Here is a 20,573-nt window from a genome sequence, read left to right as displayed (position 1 = left end):
AAATCACAGGTTTTTCAATATATTGTTATATATGTTAGCTGTTTTCAGTTTATTTGGCAACATTCAGGAGAAAAGAGGTGGGAATTACTAGTTAAATAAGGCAATGTGATATAGTAGGAATAATGGATCAGGAATTGGAACACAAATTCTCATTCCAGTTTCTCCTTTTATTAGACTTAGAACAAGTTGCCTACTTTTGTGCCTCGGCTTTCTTATGTGTAAATTGGGGAAATACTTGCTCAGCTCAGCTCACAGGGTTATGATGATGATGATGATAATGATAAAATGCACAAGTGTCTTCAAAGCAACAGAGCATAAGTCCTGTTATATCTTAGGTTGCTCTTTCTCTCACCCCATTAACACACATCTTTAAGAAGTGGTTGTAGCTTTGTTTTCAGTATAGGCACTCAAATCTAACAAGATCATAGTTTTCCAAATTTTATACATTTGACATTATAGGTTTACTAAAATTAAATGGATAAAAGAAATCCACCAGCAGGAAGCTGAAAGACTACATTCTGAGTACAGTCACCTCAGGACAAAGTCTTTTCAGGTTCTCCAAAGATGTAAAAGGTATAGTGGTATCTTTAGTAGGAAGATAGAAAGCCTACTGATTTACACAGTACACCCTTCCTTGGAATAAAAGTGTTAGTCCTTAAAAGGAAGCCAAATTTAAAAGAAGAATCTGTGGCAACAAAGTAAGCTGGAATGATATTCTCCACCTGCATATTAAACCGGCCAGTACACAGATGACTCATCAGCATAAGTGCTGCCCAAAAAAACTCTCACAGACAAAATTTCAGAATGAGGAAGGAGGCCCTATAGCGATAGCTAGAGAAATGTAGAGACCTCTCCTTTCCCCTTTAAATCTAGAATTCTTTCTTTCTTCAGGTTTTTTTGGGTAAGCAGTTGATATCATATTTTCTATCAAGTTTACAAAAACAGGAGTCTGGTAGATGGAGGCATTATGCGAGGACATTCTCCTTCAAGGATGCCAAAGGACCTCCAATACCTACCTTGTGGAGCCAAGTCACAGCAGAAGAATCTAGCAGGGGCAGCAGAGATAGGAAAGCAGTTTGAGAAGAGGGTGGAAAAAGGGCTGCAAGTCATGTGCCTTTTAAGGAAGAGATGACAGATCAGACAAGGCAAGATCATCAGGTGGAGCCCTGCAATATTAGGATGATTCAAAGGAATCACCTTCCTTTACCAATGAATCTGTTTTTTGCCTTTTATATCCCTAGCTGAGCACATATGTATACATTTAACAAATTGTTGATGAAAGACTGACTAAATCTTGTCTTTATTGCCCTAGACTCTCCAGGCAACCAAATCCTAATTCCTATCATTCTTATAGTACTGCTCCTCTTTGGAAAGTCCTTGAAAATTCAGGATCAAGAAAGGATTGCTTCCAATGCTGATTCTTCAGTCTTGAAATATCTGAATACATATGAGGTCAAAGAAATCCATGCTTTTCCATCTCCAGAAAATCTGGCTTGGGTGCCTGCCTGACGTCACTCAGTCCACAAGACCCACAATCGGACCAAAGAGGATTTTCTTGACAATACTGATGAGGCCAGTTGTTAATTTCTGGGGCTAGTGCTGATTATGTCAAATTTATGTTTCCTTTTACCCCATTGTGGGGTGCATCTTGTGAAACATCTTACAGTAATACAAATAAGTCACTTAACAAAAGACTTTTTTTTAATAGGATGACATGAGAGGAAGAAATAAAAAGAAAAAATGGTGGTAACAAAGTAAACAGACTTTTATGGAGGGGAAAATCTGGCAAATGATAAAAAGATAAAGGATTCAAGGGTAAAATAAGATTTAAAGGGATGAGATTAGGAAGAATAGGTTTAATGGGAAAATGGTGGAGCATAAAACAGATGCAAGTTTTAGGAACAGCATCAGATCCCTCCTTTGTTTCAGGCTACTGAGGATTATGGTTGTCAGAGGTATCCTTACTCAAAACTGTTAAGTAGGCATTCAGTACCCACCTCCCTCCCAGATCTACCATCTCTGTGCCCTCTGTATTGATCTGGGGAGAGGGGGAAGAGAGGGACAAGACTATAGATAAACTTTATTGTCTACCAAAAAGTGTTTTCAGGAAAGGGTCTGAGGAACTCATTTACAACACAATTCAAATAACTGGGAAACCTTAAGTTATTTCTAATCTCAGGATATTACCATTTTAACAAGACCAAAATTTATAAAAGGAAAGAAGGAAGTTGTAATGGTGAAATTTCAGCTTTCACTAAATGAATCTTCTAAGGGTTTTCTGAGGAAAGGGTTCCTTCATGGAGTTAATACTTCCTGATGGACAGACACAATCTATTTTTCTGTGGTTTCCCAAAACCAATATTAAGTGAAGGACAGTATAGTACAGGTGTCTGGACTATTCACTCTCCACAAAGGAGCAACTTTTGGCCTTTCTATGAGCAACAATGGATCATGTCAGAGTTTACTACATCAGAAACCATGGGGCATAAGAACTTAGGTCCACACAGCTGGATTCTGGTTAAACCTCATGCACCCTTACTCACTGTTATAACTGCAAGGTGATTGCTGAGTCATTTATTTTTAAAATGGTATGTGTGGGGTGGGAGGGAGAAGATGACAGCTTGGGAAGAAATATGGGAAAGGGAAAAGAGGCTACCTCTGATGAAATGCTGCCCCTTGCTCTGTGTGGATCTGGGTACATAATGTCCTGCCTCAGTTTCCCCCCTTATTTAAAATGAGGGGGCTGGACAAGATGGTTTCTGAGGTTCCTGCCAGCTTTGGATCTGTATTCCTATGAGAATTGGCTTTTGATTTTTGGTCTGGATATGACATTTCACTGGGTAGGAAACTTCCTCATAAAGACAATACTCTCCTGGTAAGGCTTTGATGTTTCAATAGAGGTCAGTGGATGACCGAGGGACTCTAGGACAGCTCTCTATCCACCACATTCCAGGGAAACCTCAAAGGAAAGAAAGAAAAGGAGTGGAAATGGTCTAAGGAGAAAGGGAAAAGCTCCCTTCCTCCCTGCTCTGTGGGAAATGAAGTCAGCTGATTTTTCAGCTACCAATGACTGTTCCAGAAAGTGAGACTTGAGCTCAAACATTGTAACGTAAACAGAGTGGCCTTTACCTTGTCATTCAGGAGAGGTTTGATCTCCGTGAGCTGCACGTCTTGTAGTTCATCCATGAGGACAGGAGACAGCTTAGAGGTCTTCAGGAACCAGCAACGCTGAAATAGCAAATAGGGGGAGCAGAGGTAACACAAGTGACTGAGATGAAAAGAGCTCAGATAAATCTGGTCATGAGCAGGCCAAGACTGGCAGGTTGGCTTCAGCCACGTTGATACCTAATAATCTCATCTATAATAGTCTTGATACTCTTTAAGTGTCTTCCTCCCACTGCCCAGTTCTCTAATCACTTTATCTTCATGCCTACAAGTGCTCCAACTGGCTAGTGCCTGTTGACTTTCTTTCCTCATTTTTCCCCATTAGGATAACTAGTTCCTGTCTCCAATTTTTTTTGACTTGTCATTCAAGAAAATTGTTTCCACATTATAGCAATCTCATTGGTAAATATGATTGTAATGATAAATACTACTCAGGAAAATACATTAATGAAATATAATCAACATACCTTAGAAAGGAGTAATAAAGAAGTTCAGCAGCTGCAGATTAGATTGGTATGCTAATAATATGGTTCCTGATCACATTATTCAAGAAATATGAAAGTTTTAAAGTTTTAGACTTTATTTTTATTATAAATGTAACTCACATCAATACAAAATATTTCCATCCATGAATAGGATTGTCTGAGACTTTGAATCTTTTGCACATGATTTTTTTTAAATTTTTTTAGTTTTTTTGCAAGGCAATGGGGTTAAGTGGCTTGCCCGAGGTCACACAGCTAGGTAATTATTAAGTGTCTGAAGTCGGATTTGAACTCAGGTACCCCTGACTCCAGGGCTGGTGCTCTATGCATTACACCACCTAGCAGCCCCCTTGCACAAGATTTTTTAAAAGTAACATTTAATACCAACATTGTCTTTCTTCTTTTTATCCCCTCCTAAATTTCCTTCTGTTTTCTTCTAAATGTTTTTAAATGTTTTTGATCATCTTTTTTTTTTTTAATATATATATCACTTCCCCCCACAAATGCCCTCCCTTATAACTTAAGTATATTCAATATCTTGGTTGGGTCTGAAAGTCTTTGTCTCATTCTTTACCTCAAGTCCACCACCTCTCTGCCAAAAAATGAGAATCATGGTATAATTATCAATTTTAAAGAGTCTTGATTGGCTAATGCATGAATCAGAGTTCTTTAATTTTTTAAAATTGTTTCTCTTGACATTATTGTGGTATAATTATTGTATGGATTGTTCTTCTGGTTCTGCTCATTTCACTCAATATCATTTTGTATAAGTTTTGTGAGTCAATTGAGGCTCTGTCCAGCACACAGATTCAGGCTTGAGATTAGAATGATATGAGACACTCATATAGACCAACAAAAAAACAGTAGCATGGAAGGGATACTTAGCAAGATATGAACCTAGTTCAGAGAACTTCAACTTCTCTTCTCACCAGACAAAAATGAATCTGGTCCATTGAATATGGAATTGAGATATGGTGATCCAAGTGATAGTGGACACGGGTCACATCTGGGGGCATGGACTCCCTTAAGGGCTGTCCCTTAGCTCTTGGCAGCTGGGAAGCCATATGGACATTGTGGTAAAGCCCTACACTATAGAACAATCAAATTTAATGAATATTTTCCCTGTATTTCAAGGTCAAAATGTCCTAGCTTTCATGGCAGAAAGCTAACCCAAAGAGTCAAGGACAGAAGGAAGGATATCCAAATAAAATATTTGGGTACATATGGCATAGTCACTATCATGTCCCTAACTGAGCCTATCATATCTACAATGAAAGAATAAATGCTTGGGAAACAGGAGGCCTGACTTTTAATATCAGATCTGCTAAAAAATGTGTGGCCTTGGATAAGGGTCCCCCTTTTTGGACCCCATTTCTTCATTGATAAGATAAAGGAGATGGGGCAATATTTTCTTAAGATCCCTACCAGCTCTAAAAGTCTACCATTCTTGACCAACCAAATTCCAGAGAGGAGAGGGATGGCAAATCAACCTTATTTAATTAGAGATGGAAAGGGTCTATCTATAAGGCCTCTTCTGAGCTGTTACTGACAAAGAGCCCAAATTAATTCATCCTGTTTCCAGTAGTGATTGTTAAAGATGTCCACTACACAGTTAGGAATCCCTCCACAAAATTTTGCAACTATCAGCACTGATACCCTGAGAAGACATGATGGGGATAGAGAACTGACAATCACCTGTGCATGGCTATTGGCCTGGGGGTTTCCAGATACTTTATCAGCTAGTTGCAATAGCTGGGCATAGATGCTCAAGAGCTAGGGTCTAGTTACTTTAGAATTTCAAATAGTGATTTCCAATGGAGCTCATATGCATCTAACCCAATTGTAAGCCCCAGACACTATCTATAGTTCATACCCCCCCACTCCCATCCTCCATTATTAGAGTGTAATTAGAGTGTTTTATCATCCTTAGGGTTTAGCAAAGTGCTTTTCACACAGGAGATACCTTATAAATATTTGTTGAATGAATTAAGAGAGTTCATTGGGTTGACATATTAAAAGTTCTGATTTACTGCTCCTTCTTCAGTCCACCTGTCTTCACTCATTTGCATTTCACTCCACTTTCAAAATATACTCTTTGATCCAGTGAAGTTGCCCTTTTGCTGTTCCACAAACTCTCCATCTCTCTGCTCCAGGTATTTTCTCTGGCTGCCCCCTTGGTCTCCTCTGCTCTATTGATCTCTCTGCTCTCTTTAAGTTCCAACTAAAATCTCACCTCCTATAACAAGTCCTTCCCAACCCTTCTTAATTTCTGTGCCTTCTCTCTTTTAATTAATTCCTATTTATCCTGAATATAACTTGCTTTGTATATATTTGTTTGTATGTTGTCAGTCCCCCATTAGATTGAGGCCAAGGACTGTCTTTTCTCTCATTTGTTTCCTCTTGAGCCTGGCACATGGTAGTTCCTTAATAAATGTTTAATGATTGATGAAATCACAGATTTGGGGGAAATTTTGAAAAATACTGGTAACTGGACAAAATAGGGATATTATTTATAAATATAATTTAAAAATAAAAGCTAAGAAATGCACCTCACCTTTGGCAAAGGGAATTTAAAGACTTGAGGTCTTGAGACATGTTAAGTGGACCCAATAGAGATCCAAATGAATCATGGAAGAGTAGAACAAGGCCAAAATGACCCAACAACAACAAAACCACCACTTATTTGCTAGCCTCCAGGGATATAAATACAAAGAATAAAACAATTCCCACTCTCAGGCAGAAAAGGAGGTGTTCCTGCAAACATAAACACTCAAATAAACAGCTAAGGTCATCCTTGATCAGTCACTGAACACTTCATGTGCAGGAAAGAATACTGAACTTCTAGTGGATGCTAACCAAGTCTTAATAAGTGGCAGATGTATTCATAGACCTATAGTTTGTTTAGTAGCCCCAGATTTTTGTTCAGTTCTCATTGTCCCAAGGCTTTGCCAATGAGCAGTTTTATAACACCTGCAGGAACAGTGAGATCACATGATGGAAAATTCCATCTGCTGATCCCTGAGCAGCACAGGCTAGCTCCTCTCCTGGGGATCTCAAGCCGGCTGCAACTTCAGCACAGATGATATTTTCAACAAACACCATTTGGGTTCTTAGTGCTATTAATCCTGTCAAAAGGCTGGCAGGGATTTTCTAAACTGGGATAAAAACTAAAATTATCACCCACCCTCATTTTTCTCTTGCCCAGTGGTTTGTGAAGATGGGGAAAAGATGACAGCAGTCCAAACTCCCCATGTTCCAAATGAAGCAATGGGCCAAGTAGCAGAGAGTGGGTGGAACCAAGCGGATGGAGTCACCATGTCTGGCCCCAAGGAGGATGCCTGCAGTCTTAGTCAGAAAGCTGGCATTATTGTATAGTTTCACTGAAATGACTGCCCTGGGGGAAAGGATGAGGAATAATAATAGTTGGCATTCATGCAATGACTTAAGGTCTGCAAAGTACATATATTATTATATCTTGTTTGAGCCTCACAATAACCCAAAGAGGTCTTAATGTTATTATTCTCATTTTACGCATATGGTAAACGAGAGTGACAGAAATTAAATGACTTGTCCAGAGTCATATAACTAATAAGTGCCTGAGACTGGAATGTTTGAGTCTAGTTCTGAATCTTAGTAGCTGCATGACTTTAGTAGGCAATAGGTTCTATTAGATATTGATGAAAATCCCTTTCTATTCCTACATTCTGGGATACCATGATTCAGAAATAGCATCACAAGTTGCTAGCCTGAGAGACAGGAGTAGTGAAAAAATTGGCTTACCTAGGAAGGAAACACTGTTATTTTTGAGAGGGAAGGTGGGTTGAGGTGATTGTGGAGATTAGACTACAGATGATAGGTCAGAGTTGGAGAAAGATCTGGAATCTACTCAAGTCCAGGTGAACTCAACAAAAGTATACAGAAAATAGCAGGGCAGCAGCTTTGGGACTGGGTAGTCACAGTGTAGGAAGAAAAGTGAGTTATAAGAGGGAGAACTAGAAAAGTACAGGAGGAAGAGAGATGGACGATCATGTCAGGGAAAAAGGACTAGAAAAAAGGTCACATTTATAAACACACACACATACCCCAACACACACGCACACACACACACAAACACACATGTAACACACACATATCCTGAAGATAATCAGGATTAGGTAACTTGCCCAGGAACACAAAGGTTGCAAGTATCTAAGGCTGGATTTGTACTCAGGTTCAATTTCTGATATTTCTGATTCCTGGGACAGCCCTTTATGGATGTGTCACTGCCCTTCACTGTTATATGCTATTAACCTCTCAACCTCAGTTGCCCCATCTATAAAATCAGGATGACTTCACAGTCATTGTGATGATCAGATCCTTAAAACATGTGAGTTATTATTTTTAAAAACCAAGGATTAAATGTCGGGCAAAATTAAGATCAATTCTCAAATTATAAACCCCATTATTGGAATCATACTTCAGAAACACAGACATTGTTGCATTATGTGCCAGTCAGACATTTCTTCTTTTTTTCCTTCTTTTTCATGGCCCCCCCCCTTTATTCTAATTCCTCTTTCACAACTTGACTAATATGGAAATATTAAATATGATTGTACATGGCGAACAATCTGATAAAAAATAGGGAGGGGGAGGGAAAGGAAGGTGAAAAAAATGTGGAACTCTAAATTAGCATATGGATGAATGCTGAAAACTATCTTTGCATGTAATTGGAAAAATAAAATAAAATAATGAAGGGGAAAAAAGAATGGGAAAGAGAAGAAAATATGCTTTTATCTGCACTCTTGATTCCATTGGCTCTTTATCTGGAGGTGGGCAGCATGTTTCATCCTGAGGTATGGATGTTCTTAGTTGGCTGAGTGCAGGATTTCTTCTAGGAGTTGCCTGGCAGGGTGAACATTATCATTTTACATCTAGTCATCTGTTCATTACATTGTTTGTGATCCCACCCCTTGACACAGCCCCCCAACCTTGAAATTAGCTCTTGTTTTGCTGGCCACTGGGCCTTTATGTTACTTTCTAGCCGTTCCTTGCCAAGGTGTCTATGGCCATCATCCTATGACAAGTGAGGTTTTGCTGGAAGCAGTACTTCCCCACTCCTTGTCTTTCCTGTCCTGCTTAGGTGTATTCCCCAATTAGATTGTAAGCTCCTGGAGGGCAAAGACTTACTTTACTTGCATTTGTATTCACAGCTCATAGAACAGTGTCTGGCACATAGTGATCGCTATCTGTCTTTCTTTACAAGTATATAGTACTTTATAGTTTTCTTCCTTGTTAAAATTAAATTTTATTTTCAATTCTTTTTCTTGTAATTATGGCAAAAAAACCAAAACTCATTACAAATATGTTTTTATGTCATGCAAACAAATTATTTGTGTCCAAAAAGAAAAAGAATGGAGTATTTTTTCATATGATTATAAGTAGCTTCATTATTGATTAGAAAAATACAAATTAAAACTCTAAGGTTCCATCTCACACTTATCAAATTGGCTAAGATGACAAGAAAAGTAAACTGATTAATGCTGGAGGGGATGAGGGAAAATTGAGACATTAATGTACCTGTTGGTAGAGTTGTGAACCAATCCACTCATTCTGGAAAGCAATCTGGAGCTATGCCAAAGGACAATAAAACTGTGCATACCCTTAGAACATCAATATCACTATTAAGTCTGTATCCCAAAGAGATGATAAAATACAGGAAAAGTCCCCAAGTTCAAAAATATTTATAGAATCTCTTTTTGTGGTGGTAAAGAATCTGAAATTGAGGGGATGACCAACAATTAGGGAATGCTAATAAAAGTACCACAATATATATCAGTGAGGTAGAAAGGACAGGACTGGTGGATCACAGCAGACAGTTTGGTATAATACTAGGGATTCCCCAATAAGCCCATCAGGCATCTTAATTTCCATGATTCCCATGCTTATTTTTCTAGCTGACCCATCACTGACTCTCAGGAATTAGTATCTGTATAAGTGCTAATGGTAATCTTTAGACTATTTTGTGGGTAGGAGTAAAGAGAAACTCTTGGAATTACCCAAGCCATCCTATGTAGTTGGGGAGATACCTAACACTAACAGGTCATGGGAGAGGTGAAAATTATTTTGCTTCCTAGAGATAGATAGCATCACTTTACTACCTCTTATAATAACTATGTGGCTGATGAAGAAGGCAGAGAGGATCTGGTGACTTACAATGGACTCCAGGAACCGAATGAAGCCATGCCAGTTGTTGAGGACATTCTTGAATCAAGGTGACAGACCAGATAGCCCAGTCTGGTAAGCAGTATGGAGTTGTCTGCCTAATTAAAAGACTCTTCCTCTTATTTCTGTGGCTAAGGCTAATCAGGACTAGGCTGCTTTCACCTGGGAAGGCACCTAGGCATGACTTCACTAACATTCTCTAAGACCACTTGACCTCTCCCTCGGATGGCCATAGTCTGTGGGGCAGAGAATTAAAAAAGAGAAATGTTGACTGACCCAGACAAGGCCATGGCGGTAAGGGACCTACATCTCATGGTAGCCCATATGATGGACAAAGAGTGGGAGATAAACCCTATAAAAACCTAGGAGGTGGGCAGACCTAGAAACAAGTATCTAGAAATATAGTGGATGGGGAAAATCTAGATAATTGTGCATTCAATCTAGAATAAGTTATTGATGCTTATCAGATCACTGAACACTGGCAGAGAGTACCATCAACATCAGAAGCCCTAGCAAAGAGTGGGCAACAACACAGGCTCGAGCACAGCGGACAGCCTTTCAGGCACCAGCAGCAGCATCAGAACAATCATCAGCAAAAGTAAAGCATCCAGGAAAATGGGCAATATTCTAACTACTGGTAGTGTTCAGTAACAGTTTGTGACTATCAGAGGTTAAGGCTTGCAGCCTCAGCCCTGACATCCTCACTCTTCTTCTATCCCAATGGTCCCTGTCTGAAGAGAATTTGGTTCTTGAGGATTGCTGTTTTGCTTGGTTCATGAATGAGTACAGCCACTGTAAGAGAGATATAAGCAACTGGACCTCAGAGGCTGATGACAGGGGATCTGCTGATGGAATGGAGAGTCTGAGGAATCCTCCCAGTGGGTTGGTCTCTGGAGCTTGCATGATCAGAATATGAGAGATGGGTAAGACCTTCTACAATGATTCTAACGCTAGGGTCTTGGGTTTGGTTGACTAGTGTGGGGCCTGGTAGTAAAAGGATGGACCAGTTAAAGGTCTTCCCCCACCTTGGGCTCAGGACCATTGATGGAACTATGCCCAAAGGATTCATAGAGCTTTTTGTGAAGCTTGATGACACCTATTAGAGACATCATATGAACTCTAATGAAATGAACAATCAGATCGACAGACACTCTTACAGAAACGGTAGAAGTTGGGACTGGGTCCCATTGCCATTCTGGTGAATGAGATGCCATGGATATTAGACTTCTCTAACAGAGGAGACAGCTACTTCTGGTCAATGGGACTTCGTATGCCAATCAAAACATTCACCTCTGAAAGACAAGCATAGCACAATTCTGAAACAAAAGTTTTATCAACACCTCCTTTTACCCTCCTGACTACTGGAACTTGAGTAACTTCCAGAAGTTGTGGTTGTGATTAGTGCCATCCTATGAAAGGGGAGGGCTCTCAAGTCTAATGTTTCTTGGATCTACCCCCCTGAAGATGCCTTTCCTTATAAGCCAGTCTATTTTTGGACATAGTTCTGGTTGACTTTCTCCAATCCTTCCTTATTCTATCTCCTGGGCTCTCAGACCTGAGCTACCATCACTTGATGTCTTCTATTCCCCAGGAATATAATAGAACTGTCAGGAGGTATTTTGTTTTCTAAACATATGGGAAGTGAAACTATCTCTGTTTATTTTTTTTATTTTTTGCAAGACAAGGGGGTTAAGTGGCTTGCCCAAGGCCACACAACTAGGTAATCATTAAGTGTCTGAGGCCGGATTTGAACTCAGGTACTCCTGACTCCAAGGCCACTGCGCAACCTAGCCACCCCCTCTCTGTTTAACTTTGGTGAAGTTGTATAATCTTGAAAGAAAAGAGAGCTCTTAGCTAATTTTTGAGTACCTGAATATGGGAGAGTGAATCCTTATCTAAGTCCCTATAAAAGCAGGGCAGCACCTCAATTAAGTTCTCTAAAGGAGTAAAGATCTGGTGTCCCCCCCCCCCCCCCAAAGGGCTCCTAAGGAGGGAAAGGTTCCAACTCATGAGTCAGGAAACAGTGGTGGTGGTACAGAGCAAGCCTTGATATCAGACCTGGCACAGGTTTCATCTCTTACTATGGGTGATTCTGACCCACAACAATGATTGGGAATTGTTCCCAGAAGTGTTGGGATACTAATGTTCTTCCTCCTCACTGCTTTACAATGGAAGAACCAATGTAAACTGTCCCCAACACTACTGTCACACAGATGACCTAGGAGGTTTTGTCCAGGTTTAGATTTCTGGTCTTTGGGCTTCTCTCTATTTGGTCACTTTGCTTATACTTCTCCAGGGGCCATCATGTTATGTTATTTTTTTTGCTCTCTTTTTCCTTTTATTTGAACTAAGCTCTTCTTCACAATACTACCTGTGACAGGCACTTCACATTCCTGTGGTCAAAACTGGTTGTCCAACAGGGATTCTAGGTGCTTTAAATGGAGGATGGTCCTTAAGAAAATCTTTAGGACTTTGTCACAATGAGGTATGAAAGGAGGAACACCTAACTAGGGTGACTGCCAGGTGGGTTAGGCTAGTTTGTCCTTGAAATGCAGGGAAAATATTCCTGAAATATGACTGTCAGATGGCCTGTGTGTGTGTGTGTCTCATTTCATTCTAATCTCAAGCCTGAATCACTGTTATTGATCTGGTCCAGTCCACAAACACTTATATGAAGTAATACTGAATGAAGTGAGCAGAAAAACAATCTATAACTACAGTAATGTCAAGAGAAATAATTTTGAAAGACTTAAGAACTCTGATTAATGGAATAGCCAATTAAGGGTCCCTAAAATTGATTATAGTACATGGTTTCCCATCCTTTGGCAGAAAGGTGATGGACTTAAGGTAAAAAATGAGTCCATATACTTTCACATATAGCCAGCTTACTGAATATACTTATGTTAAAACTAGTTTTTATGGGGAGAAGTGAAAAGATATAAAAATATATATAACATAAATATATATGGTGTCAATAAAACATTTAAAAACAACAGAAGAGGATAGAAAAAATATAGAAGAGAATAAAGACAAGCAGGGCAGTGTTGATACTGTGTGTTAAATGTTACTTTAAAAAAATCACATGCAATAGATTCATAATCTCAACAATGTTCTTCTGTTCTTCATAGAAGAAAATGTTTATATATGTTGCTGCTAGCTAAGTTCATAATAAAAATAAAATCTAAATGAATGACAAGTAAAAAAGAAAAATGGAGGCAGCAACAAGATCCCATTCAGGGGAAAATGAAGAAAGTCAGCAGGCACTAGCCAGATGGAGCTGGTCTCTAAGAGCACTTGTGGGCAAAAAGATATAGGAAGTGATCAGAGATGAGCAGTTGGAAGAAGACTTTCCAGGAGCATCAAGACTATTAAACATGAGATATTTTCTGTACATAAGATTAAGTACTAGATTAATCACCCACATATGTCCAAAGCAACTATTTCACAAAGCATTATCATTTCCCACAGTATTCAGTTGAAAGTATCTTTGTCTTATACAGATATGAAAATGTTAAGAGGGGAAAAAATTAAATGAGAAAAATTGAAACATCTTTTAAAGACCTGAAGTCACTTTGCTAGTTTAAAACATCAGCATAAAACTTGACTTGTAAAATGATAATGACTTTAAAAGCCTAAGAAGGAAAAAATAACCCAAATGTAATGCTTTTCTAGGCCTTCATAGTTTGGCTCCCATATTATAAATGGTTCATGATATAAACAATTAAAATTACAGAAGTATAGTATAGATATCAAGATTCTAATAATTAAATAGGAGAGAAAAGACAAGAAACTACAGTAATAAGTAGTTTTATTAATGGCCATATAAGGACCAAGAGTTCAAAGGAGAAAGGTTACCCGTAGCTGAAATGGTCAGTGAAAACTTTAAGGGAAAGTTATGAACAGATAGAGACTGGAAAACAGAGAACATCTTAAATGGCAGATAGCATGAGCAAACCGAGAGACCAGAGAAAGAATCAATCCAGTTAGGGGTCATTTACAGATTAGAGAGAGAGCTAAGACAGGTTACAGTCCAATCACACACATTTATCTACAGGACATTTCTAAATTAGTGTCAATAACAAGCATGTAATACACAGAATAATACAAGTAAATATTCTTTCTCCCCAGATGGTCCATATCTCTTCAGGGGCAGAAACCATGTATCTATCACTGCCGAAGCTCAATAACTCATTATTTGTGGATTGAAACATATGGTTTCCTTTAAGTCCCAACTATCTTTTTTAGGAAGTTGTCCCCCAAATCTCTTAATTCTGGAGCTTTCCCTTGTTAATTATTTCCTATTTATCTTGCATATAGCTTGCTTTGATTATTTTTGTGTGAATTGTATCTCTCCCAGTAATCTTCTTGAGTGGAGACTGTCTTTTGACTCTTTTTAGATCTTCATCACAGTGGCTGGCATATAGTCAGTGCTTAATAAAAGTTTGATTGATTGCTACAACTAAGTTCTATAGAAATTCAAAGAAGTAAGCGAATATTGTGGGTGGTTTCATTCACAGGGGAGGTAGGAAATGACTTAGATTTTTAAAAAATGGTTAAGTATCAGAAGTAAAGAAGAAGGGAGGCAGGTACTGCATGTGACAGAACAACTTAAACCAAGTCACAGAGGTGGGAATTTGAAAGGTGTATTTGGGGGAAGTGAGTAAGAACAGTCTGGCTGGAGCAGAAGGTTCATACTGACAAGCTGTGGGAGGTAAGGTTGGAGGCAGATTTCAGAAAGCCTGGAAAGGCAGCTAAGGAGTCTGGATTTAAGTAATGGGAATCCACTAAAAATTTGAGAATGATTCAGAAACAGAGTGATAGTCAATCTGGAATTTGAAAGTTCTCTAAGAGATTACCAAGTTTAAATCCTTTATTTTACAAAGGAGGAATGAAGGCCAAGAAAAGTTGTGATTTGTCCAGTGCTGCCAAGCAAATGAGTGACAAAAATAAGTTTAGAATAAAGCCAACAGACTGATGTTCTGACAAGCACCCCCAACTTACAATAATGTCCATAAGATACTAGTACAGTGGTGTTTAGGAAGCATGAAGACTGAGAAAACCACAAATTAATACTAATCTACGCTGAATTACATTTTTCTTTTGTTAAACATTTCTCAGTATTCTAGTTCTGGCCCTGAGGCTCTAGGATGTCTGAAGCCCTGAAATATTACTTCCTTGTTGTGTCCTGGGGGACCAGAGAAAAGCAAGGTGTCTCAGGAGTTATATAAGAAGCCAAATAAACAAATTCAAATTCCCAATCTCATAGAAGGCACCTAAGGATAAAATAAAAGGCCCCATAGCAAGGTGCTGCTCAAAAAAAATAGTCTCTCCTAAACAAAGAATCAAAGAAATCATTCAGAATTTCAAAAGATGCTGTCACCCAAAACTGTAAAAAAATATACTAAAAAAGTGACCAAAGAGAATGCCTAATCCCCACACTCTTATAACTGGAAAGACTTGTTTTTGTTTACATGAGAGTTGGGATAAAGAAAAAAATAGGTCCTTGTTCCTTTTTTTCTTTTTTTCCCCCTTGTTCTTTTTTTCAACAACAAAATGATTTCTCTCTTATCTTACTCTTGAGTTCTGTCAATTTTGAATCGAAGTGTGGGGAGAGGACCACGAGCCTGAGGGAGCAGGAGCTCCTTGTGACGCCCAGCACCGTTTCCCGGGGCCACTGGAAGAGCCTTCTCTACCTAGTTCAGTGCTGGGTGCTGAATGCAGGTAAATGCATCTGAGCAGATAAAGGTGCATCTGGTAGCACTGTGAAATACCAAAAAGGCCACCAGGTCAGAGGCCATCCCAGTAGTCCAGTCAGGCTATTCTGACCTATGCCTATGCCTGTGGAATGGTTGTATGGACCCTCCAAGAAGCATGGACTTTATGAGCAGGCTGCAGACCTGCACTTAGAAGGATTTTTTAAAAATAAATAGGATTATAAAGGAAACCCATTATATTGAAAAAAAAACTTATCCAAGTTTATGGACCTTCTGAAAAGTTTAAGGGGTTCATGAACCCTAGGTTAAGAAAGCCTGATGTGGAGGCTTTCTAAAGATTTTGACAGCTCCATTAGGGTCCACTAGGCCTGGACAACTGCCTGCTGGCTCAACTCCTAGGTGCAATATAGATGCTAAACGAAAGGCATTACTGAATGTCAACCTGTTCGCTCTACCAAAAAAAACAAAATGGTCACAAACCCCTCAGTATGGGATTTAAAATCCTCCACAACCTGTCTCCAGTCCCCTTTGCCAGATCTGTTACTTCCTTTCTTATGCTCTCTGACCCAACCCAACTGATCTGTCAACTGTCACCTCCTGGTTGGAATGAAACTCCACTTTTTTCATCTATTTTATAAAGCCTTTTGTGTTCATCCTAATGGTAGTTGCTTGTTCTGCCTCCTTAATTTACATTGTCTTTAGCTATACCACCCTAGCACAAAGATACTTTTTCCATTTTTGAGCAGCCTTTAGCATATATGAGGTACTTATCACTCTGTGATAGGAATAAAGCTCTGTTTACTGACAGTGAGACTAAGGCCAAGAGAATTAAGTGATTTGTTTGTGAGAGTGGGACTAATAAACGTCTGTCAGGTTTTTCATCCAGAGTTCTCCCCCTCCTCTCTGCCACCAGGGACCTGTGAGCTGTAGAGTCAAAGAGAAGTGCTGTCCCAACCAGAATAAAACGTGTAACTGGGAAATGTATAACAAAGTCAATAAAAACAAAACAAAACAGTTTTGAGTATGACACCACACTTCTGGGTCTGGCGTCAGCAAGGATAGGCAAGTCACTTCTCTGTCTGCTTCAGTTTCTTCGTCAGCAAGATGGGAATAATAATAATACCTCCTTCCCAGGACTGTTAAGAGATCAAATGAGATAATAAGTGTAAAGCCCCTAGTGTCTGACACATAGTAAGTGCTATAGAAATGTTAGCTATAATAATAATTATCACTATTATCATTATTAGTCCCAGTCTCAGGTGAAATACAGTCTCTAAGGTACTTTGCAAACCTTGAAGTGCTCTATAAAATATTACCTAGTTTGAAAAATGATCCATTACCACATCCAAAGAAGGAACTATATAGTTTGAATGAAGATTAAAGCTTACTATTTTCTATTTAAAAATTTTGTTTTATGTTTTTCCTTTAGTTATGATTCTTCTTTCATATTATGATTAATATGGAAATAGGTTTAACATGATTGTACATGTATAACCTTTATCAAATTATTGATGTGAAGGGGAAGGGAGAAAAAATGTAAAATTATCTTTGCATGAAGTTGGAAAAATAAATTTATGTTTTTAAAAAAAGATCCTTTAGCTTCTACTTCAGCATTTCTAAAAACAATAAAGTTGCTCCCTGTCAAGACAGCCTATTACTAATCATAAAACCTGTCCCTCAAAATGAAGTGCTTGATATCAATCAAAAATCTGCCTCCCTGAAACTTTAATCCTCTCTTCATTCTAGTCCTTCCCACTGGGGAAAGCAAATTTCTCTTCCTGGGTCAGTAATCTGAAAGTTGATAATATGGAAAATAAGGGATAAGTGACATTTCAAAGGAAAAATTAACTGGATATGATTAATGATGAATTACTTATGGCAAAGATGAGTCAAAGATGACTTTTAAAATGACCTCTGACTAAAGAGTTAATAGCATTTCAAGGTCACTGCATTTTCTGAGAGCCAAATCCTTTTATTTCTTTTAATAGGAACTAAAAATAGCACATGAAACTCCACCACTCTCGTACAATTGTCTGACTTTAAGACTTTTCATTATTTATATATTCTGCAAGAATAGGATTAATTTTATTACATTATAATTTTACTAGCTAGTTTTAGCCTGTAATCATTCCCTGGTAGTTTCACTGATGATAAGTGTATTTTATAGGTCAGCAGTGGACAGAATGTGGGGTCCAGAATTAGTAAGACTTCTCTTTAGGATGAGTTTAAATCTGTCCTCAGACACTTTACTAACTGGGGGTGGGGGTGTGGGCAAGTGACTCAATCCACCTTGTCTCAGTCTCTGCATCTGTAAAATAAGCTGAAGAAGAAAACGACATAGAACTTTTCTTGGACAAAAATGAAGAGTTGCTACTTCTCCTAGGATTGCCCTGGGGAGAGACCTGGAGATGTGTAGTATCCCCCCTCTCTCTCTCCTGTCTTCCTGAGGCTTCAGGCAGCTGTGGCAAATATTCTTTAATAAATCTCATTTGGATACATAAGTTTTACAGGTGGACTGTTTTCCTTTTTGAGAACAGACCCTTATTTAACCCAGAATCTCACATCTGGAGAGGTGCTTGTGGCCAAAGACAGGAATTAAAATGGATGAGACTGTGATCAGTTTTTCTTGTTATTTTAAGAAAAGTTCTGAGAACTCAAAAAAGAAATAGCTGAAATTGAAATCAGTGCCATTTTAGTGGGGCTAATTCAGCAGTTGTTTGGAGGATGAATTGGAGTGGAAGATAATACAGTACCTTTACAGGGATCTGAATACCAAGTGAGAATGTCTATAAAGCACTTTTTCAACCTTAAAAACACTAATCTACATGAATGTCAGTGATTACGCTGCAGAAAGGTTTCTCTGCACTGGATGAAGGTGCAACTCTGTTCTCTTCCCAAAACTAGGATTTACATTACTTGGATTATGACAATAGTTCTTTTTTTAACCTCTTTGCCTAGCTAGGCCTCTTCTCTACATTTTGCAGTTAGGATTATTGTCCCTTAACCTTCACTTTCATTAAGCCACTGCAATGTTCAGCTTTTAATGGTTTAGGATTTCTTAGACTGTCTAGCTTTCTAGGCCCTCCATTATCTATTTACATCCTATTTCCTACAGTGTCCCAATACTAGTCTATTGAAGCTATTCTCTGTTTCCTGGGACATGCCATCCATATCCCTATGCCTCCATTTTCAGTTCTCTAAATCTTTGGAACCCTTCAAAATTCAGTTCAAATCCTACCTTCTCCAAGAAGGTTACTCTGACTTCTACAAATCATAATCTCTTCCTTCTCTGAATTTCTATTGTACCCAGTTTACCACTTAAATTATATATTATATCCTTTCCAATAGCGTCACCCCCTGATGCCTCACTAAGGTGAAGAAATGATCCCCAGTTGCTGAAGGCATAAGCTCTGACAAATTGAGCATATTTTGTTTTTAATGGAGAGCCTGCTACACAGTAAGTGCATAATAAATGTTCAGTGATAACTGATTGAGACATATGTACCAAACCTTTGAAAATCACTGTTGATTTTCTTCTTGTCATCATTTTCTTTCCTGTAGGTTTCTGTGATGCAACACTTTTTTACCTTAGTTCTTAGCTACCACCCTGGTCCAGGACTTTATCATCTTATACCTGAACTATTTATTCCAACAGCCTGTTGGTTGGGCACTCTGCCTCAAGTCTCTCCCCCCACTTCAGTCCATTCTTCATTCCACTGTCAAATTAATCTTCCTAAGACCTAGATCTGACTATGCCATCTTCCTTTCATAATAAACTTCAGTGACTCCTTATCACCTCCAGAATTTCCAACAAATACTCCTCTGACATGCAAAGTTCTTAGCAATCTGATCCTCTTCTACCTTTCCAGTCTTCTTCTACCTCATTCCCCATGACATACTCTGCAATCTAGTGAAATTGGCTAGGTTGTTCTTTGGACAAGATGTCGCATCTTCAAACTCTGCATTTTCAATGGTTGTTCTATATGCCTATAATATTCTTTCTTCTACTATCTGTCTCCTGGCTTCCTTCAAGTCCTACTAAAAATCCTATCTTCTACAAGAAACCTTCCCTAATCTTCTTTAATGAAAGTGCCTTCTATTTAGTCTCTATCTTTCTTGTATGTGCAAACTTATTTAGTTTCCCTCATTGGATTGTGAGCTCCTTGAGAACAAGACTTATTTTTTGCCTTTCTTTGTATCCTTATCATTTGGCAAAGCTTAGCAACAAGTAGAAAAGAAATAAAAGTATATTGACTAAAAGCCATATGGAGTAAGACTTGCTTTCAATATATAAAGTCAATACAGAGATCAATCAACTCCCAAACAGTGACTAGAGGTATCAGCATTGGGAATATAAAAGATCTTGTGAATGACAGATATGATTTACTATAACTTACTATAATTTCATATTATAGTAATGGATTACCATTATAATTTATTAATTTATACTATATTCACACACATTATACTCATATATATTATTTATTGTATATATGTACCATACTTATATGTATATGTATATGTATATATATATATATATATATATATATATACACACACACACACCATACTAATATAATTTACTACCATTACAACAGGGGCATTTAAGTTTTTAAATGTGTCAAAGGAAGGTCTTTAACAGTCACATAGATTTTTAATGTTAAAGCTAAAGAAAAGAAGGGACAACTCATTGGTTATCCCATTTCAAACTGTAAACAACAAATGTTCAGGATATGAGATAATGAATGCTGTTAGGGCTAAACAAGTATTTTGATGATGAATACACTGAAATGATGAGTTTCATAAAAACTCAGTGGAAAGGCAAATAGTAATAGGTAAGATTTTATATTTAATACAGGAAACTGAATGTGAAGAAGGGAGGGGACAGAGGGAGAAAAAGAATAAGGAAGAAGTACAGAAGGACAAGGGGAAGGAGAAATATGACTAGCATTGTTCAGCCTCTCCTTATCCCTTTGATGCAAGAAAAGGAAAGGTTTACAGTTCAGAAGAA

The 20,573-nt window shown here is 38.3% G+C and overlaps 1 protein-coding gene across 5 annotated transcripts in view; it reads right to left on the bottom strand.

Annotated features, from left to right (window-relative positions):
- Window positions 1-20,573, bottom strand: part of NDRG3 (NDRG family member 3) — a 66,655-nt gene that overhangs the window by 43,534 nt on the left and 2,548 nt on the right. For all 5 annotated transcript variants that reach the window (XM_074212013.1, XM_074212011.1, XM_074212014.1 and 2 more), the window contains exon 2: window positions 3,130-3,228. In XM_074212013.1, the coding sequence (XP_074068114.1) occupies window positions 3,130-3,228 (99 nt within the window). The remainder of the gene's footprint in view (window positions 1-3,129; window positions 3,229-20,573) is intronic.

Source organism: Macrotis lagotis, chromosome 1 (assembly GCF_037893015.1).
Source record: "Macrotis lagotis isolate mMagLag1 chromosome 1, bilby.v1.9.chrom.fasta, whole genome shotgun sequence".
In the NCBI taxonomy this organism is placed as follows: domain Eukaryota; kingdom Metazoa; phylum Chordata; class Mammalia; order Peramelemorphia; family Peramelidae; genus Macrotis; species Macrotis lagotis.
Note: the sequence above shows the minus strand (reverse complement) of the source record. Positions and strands in the feature narration are given on the sequence as shown.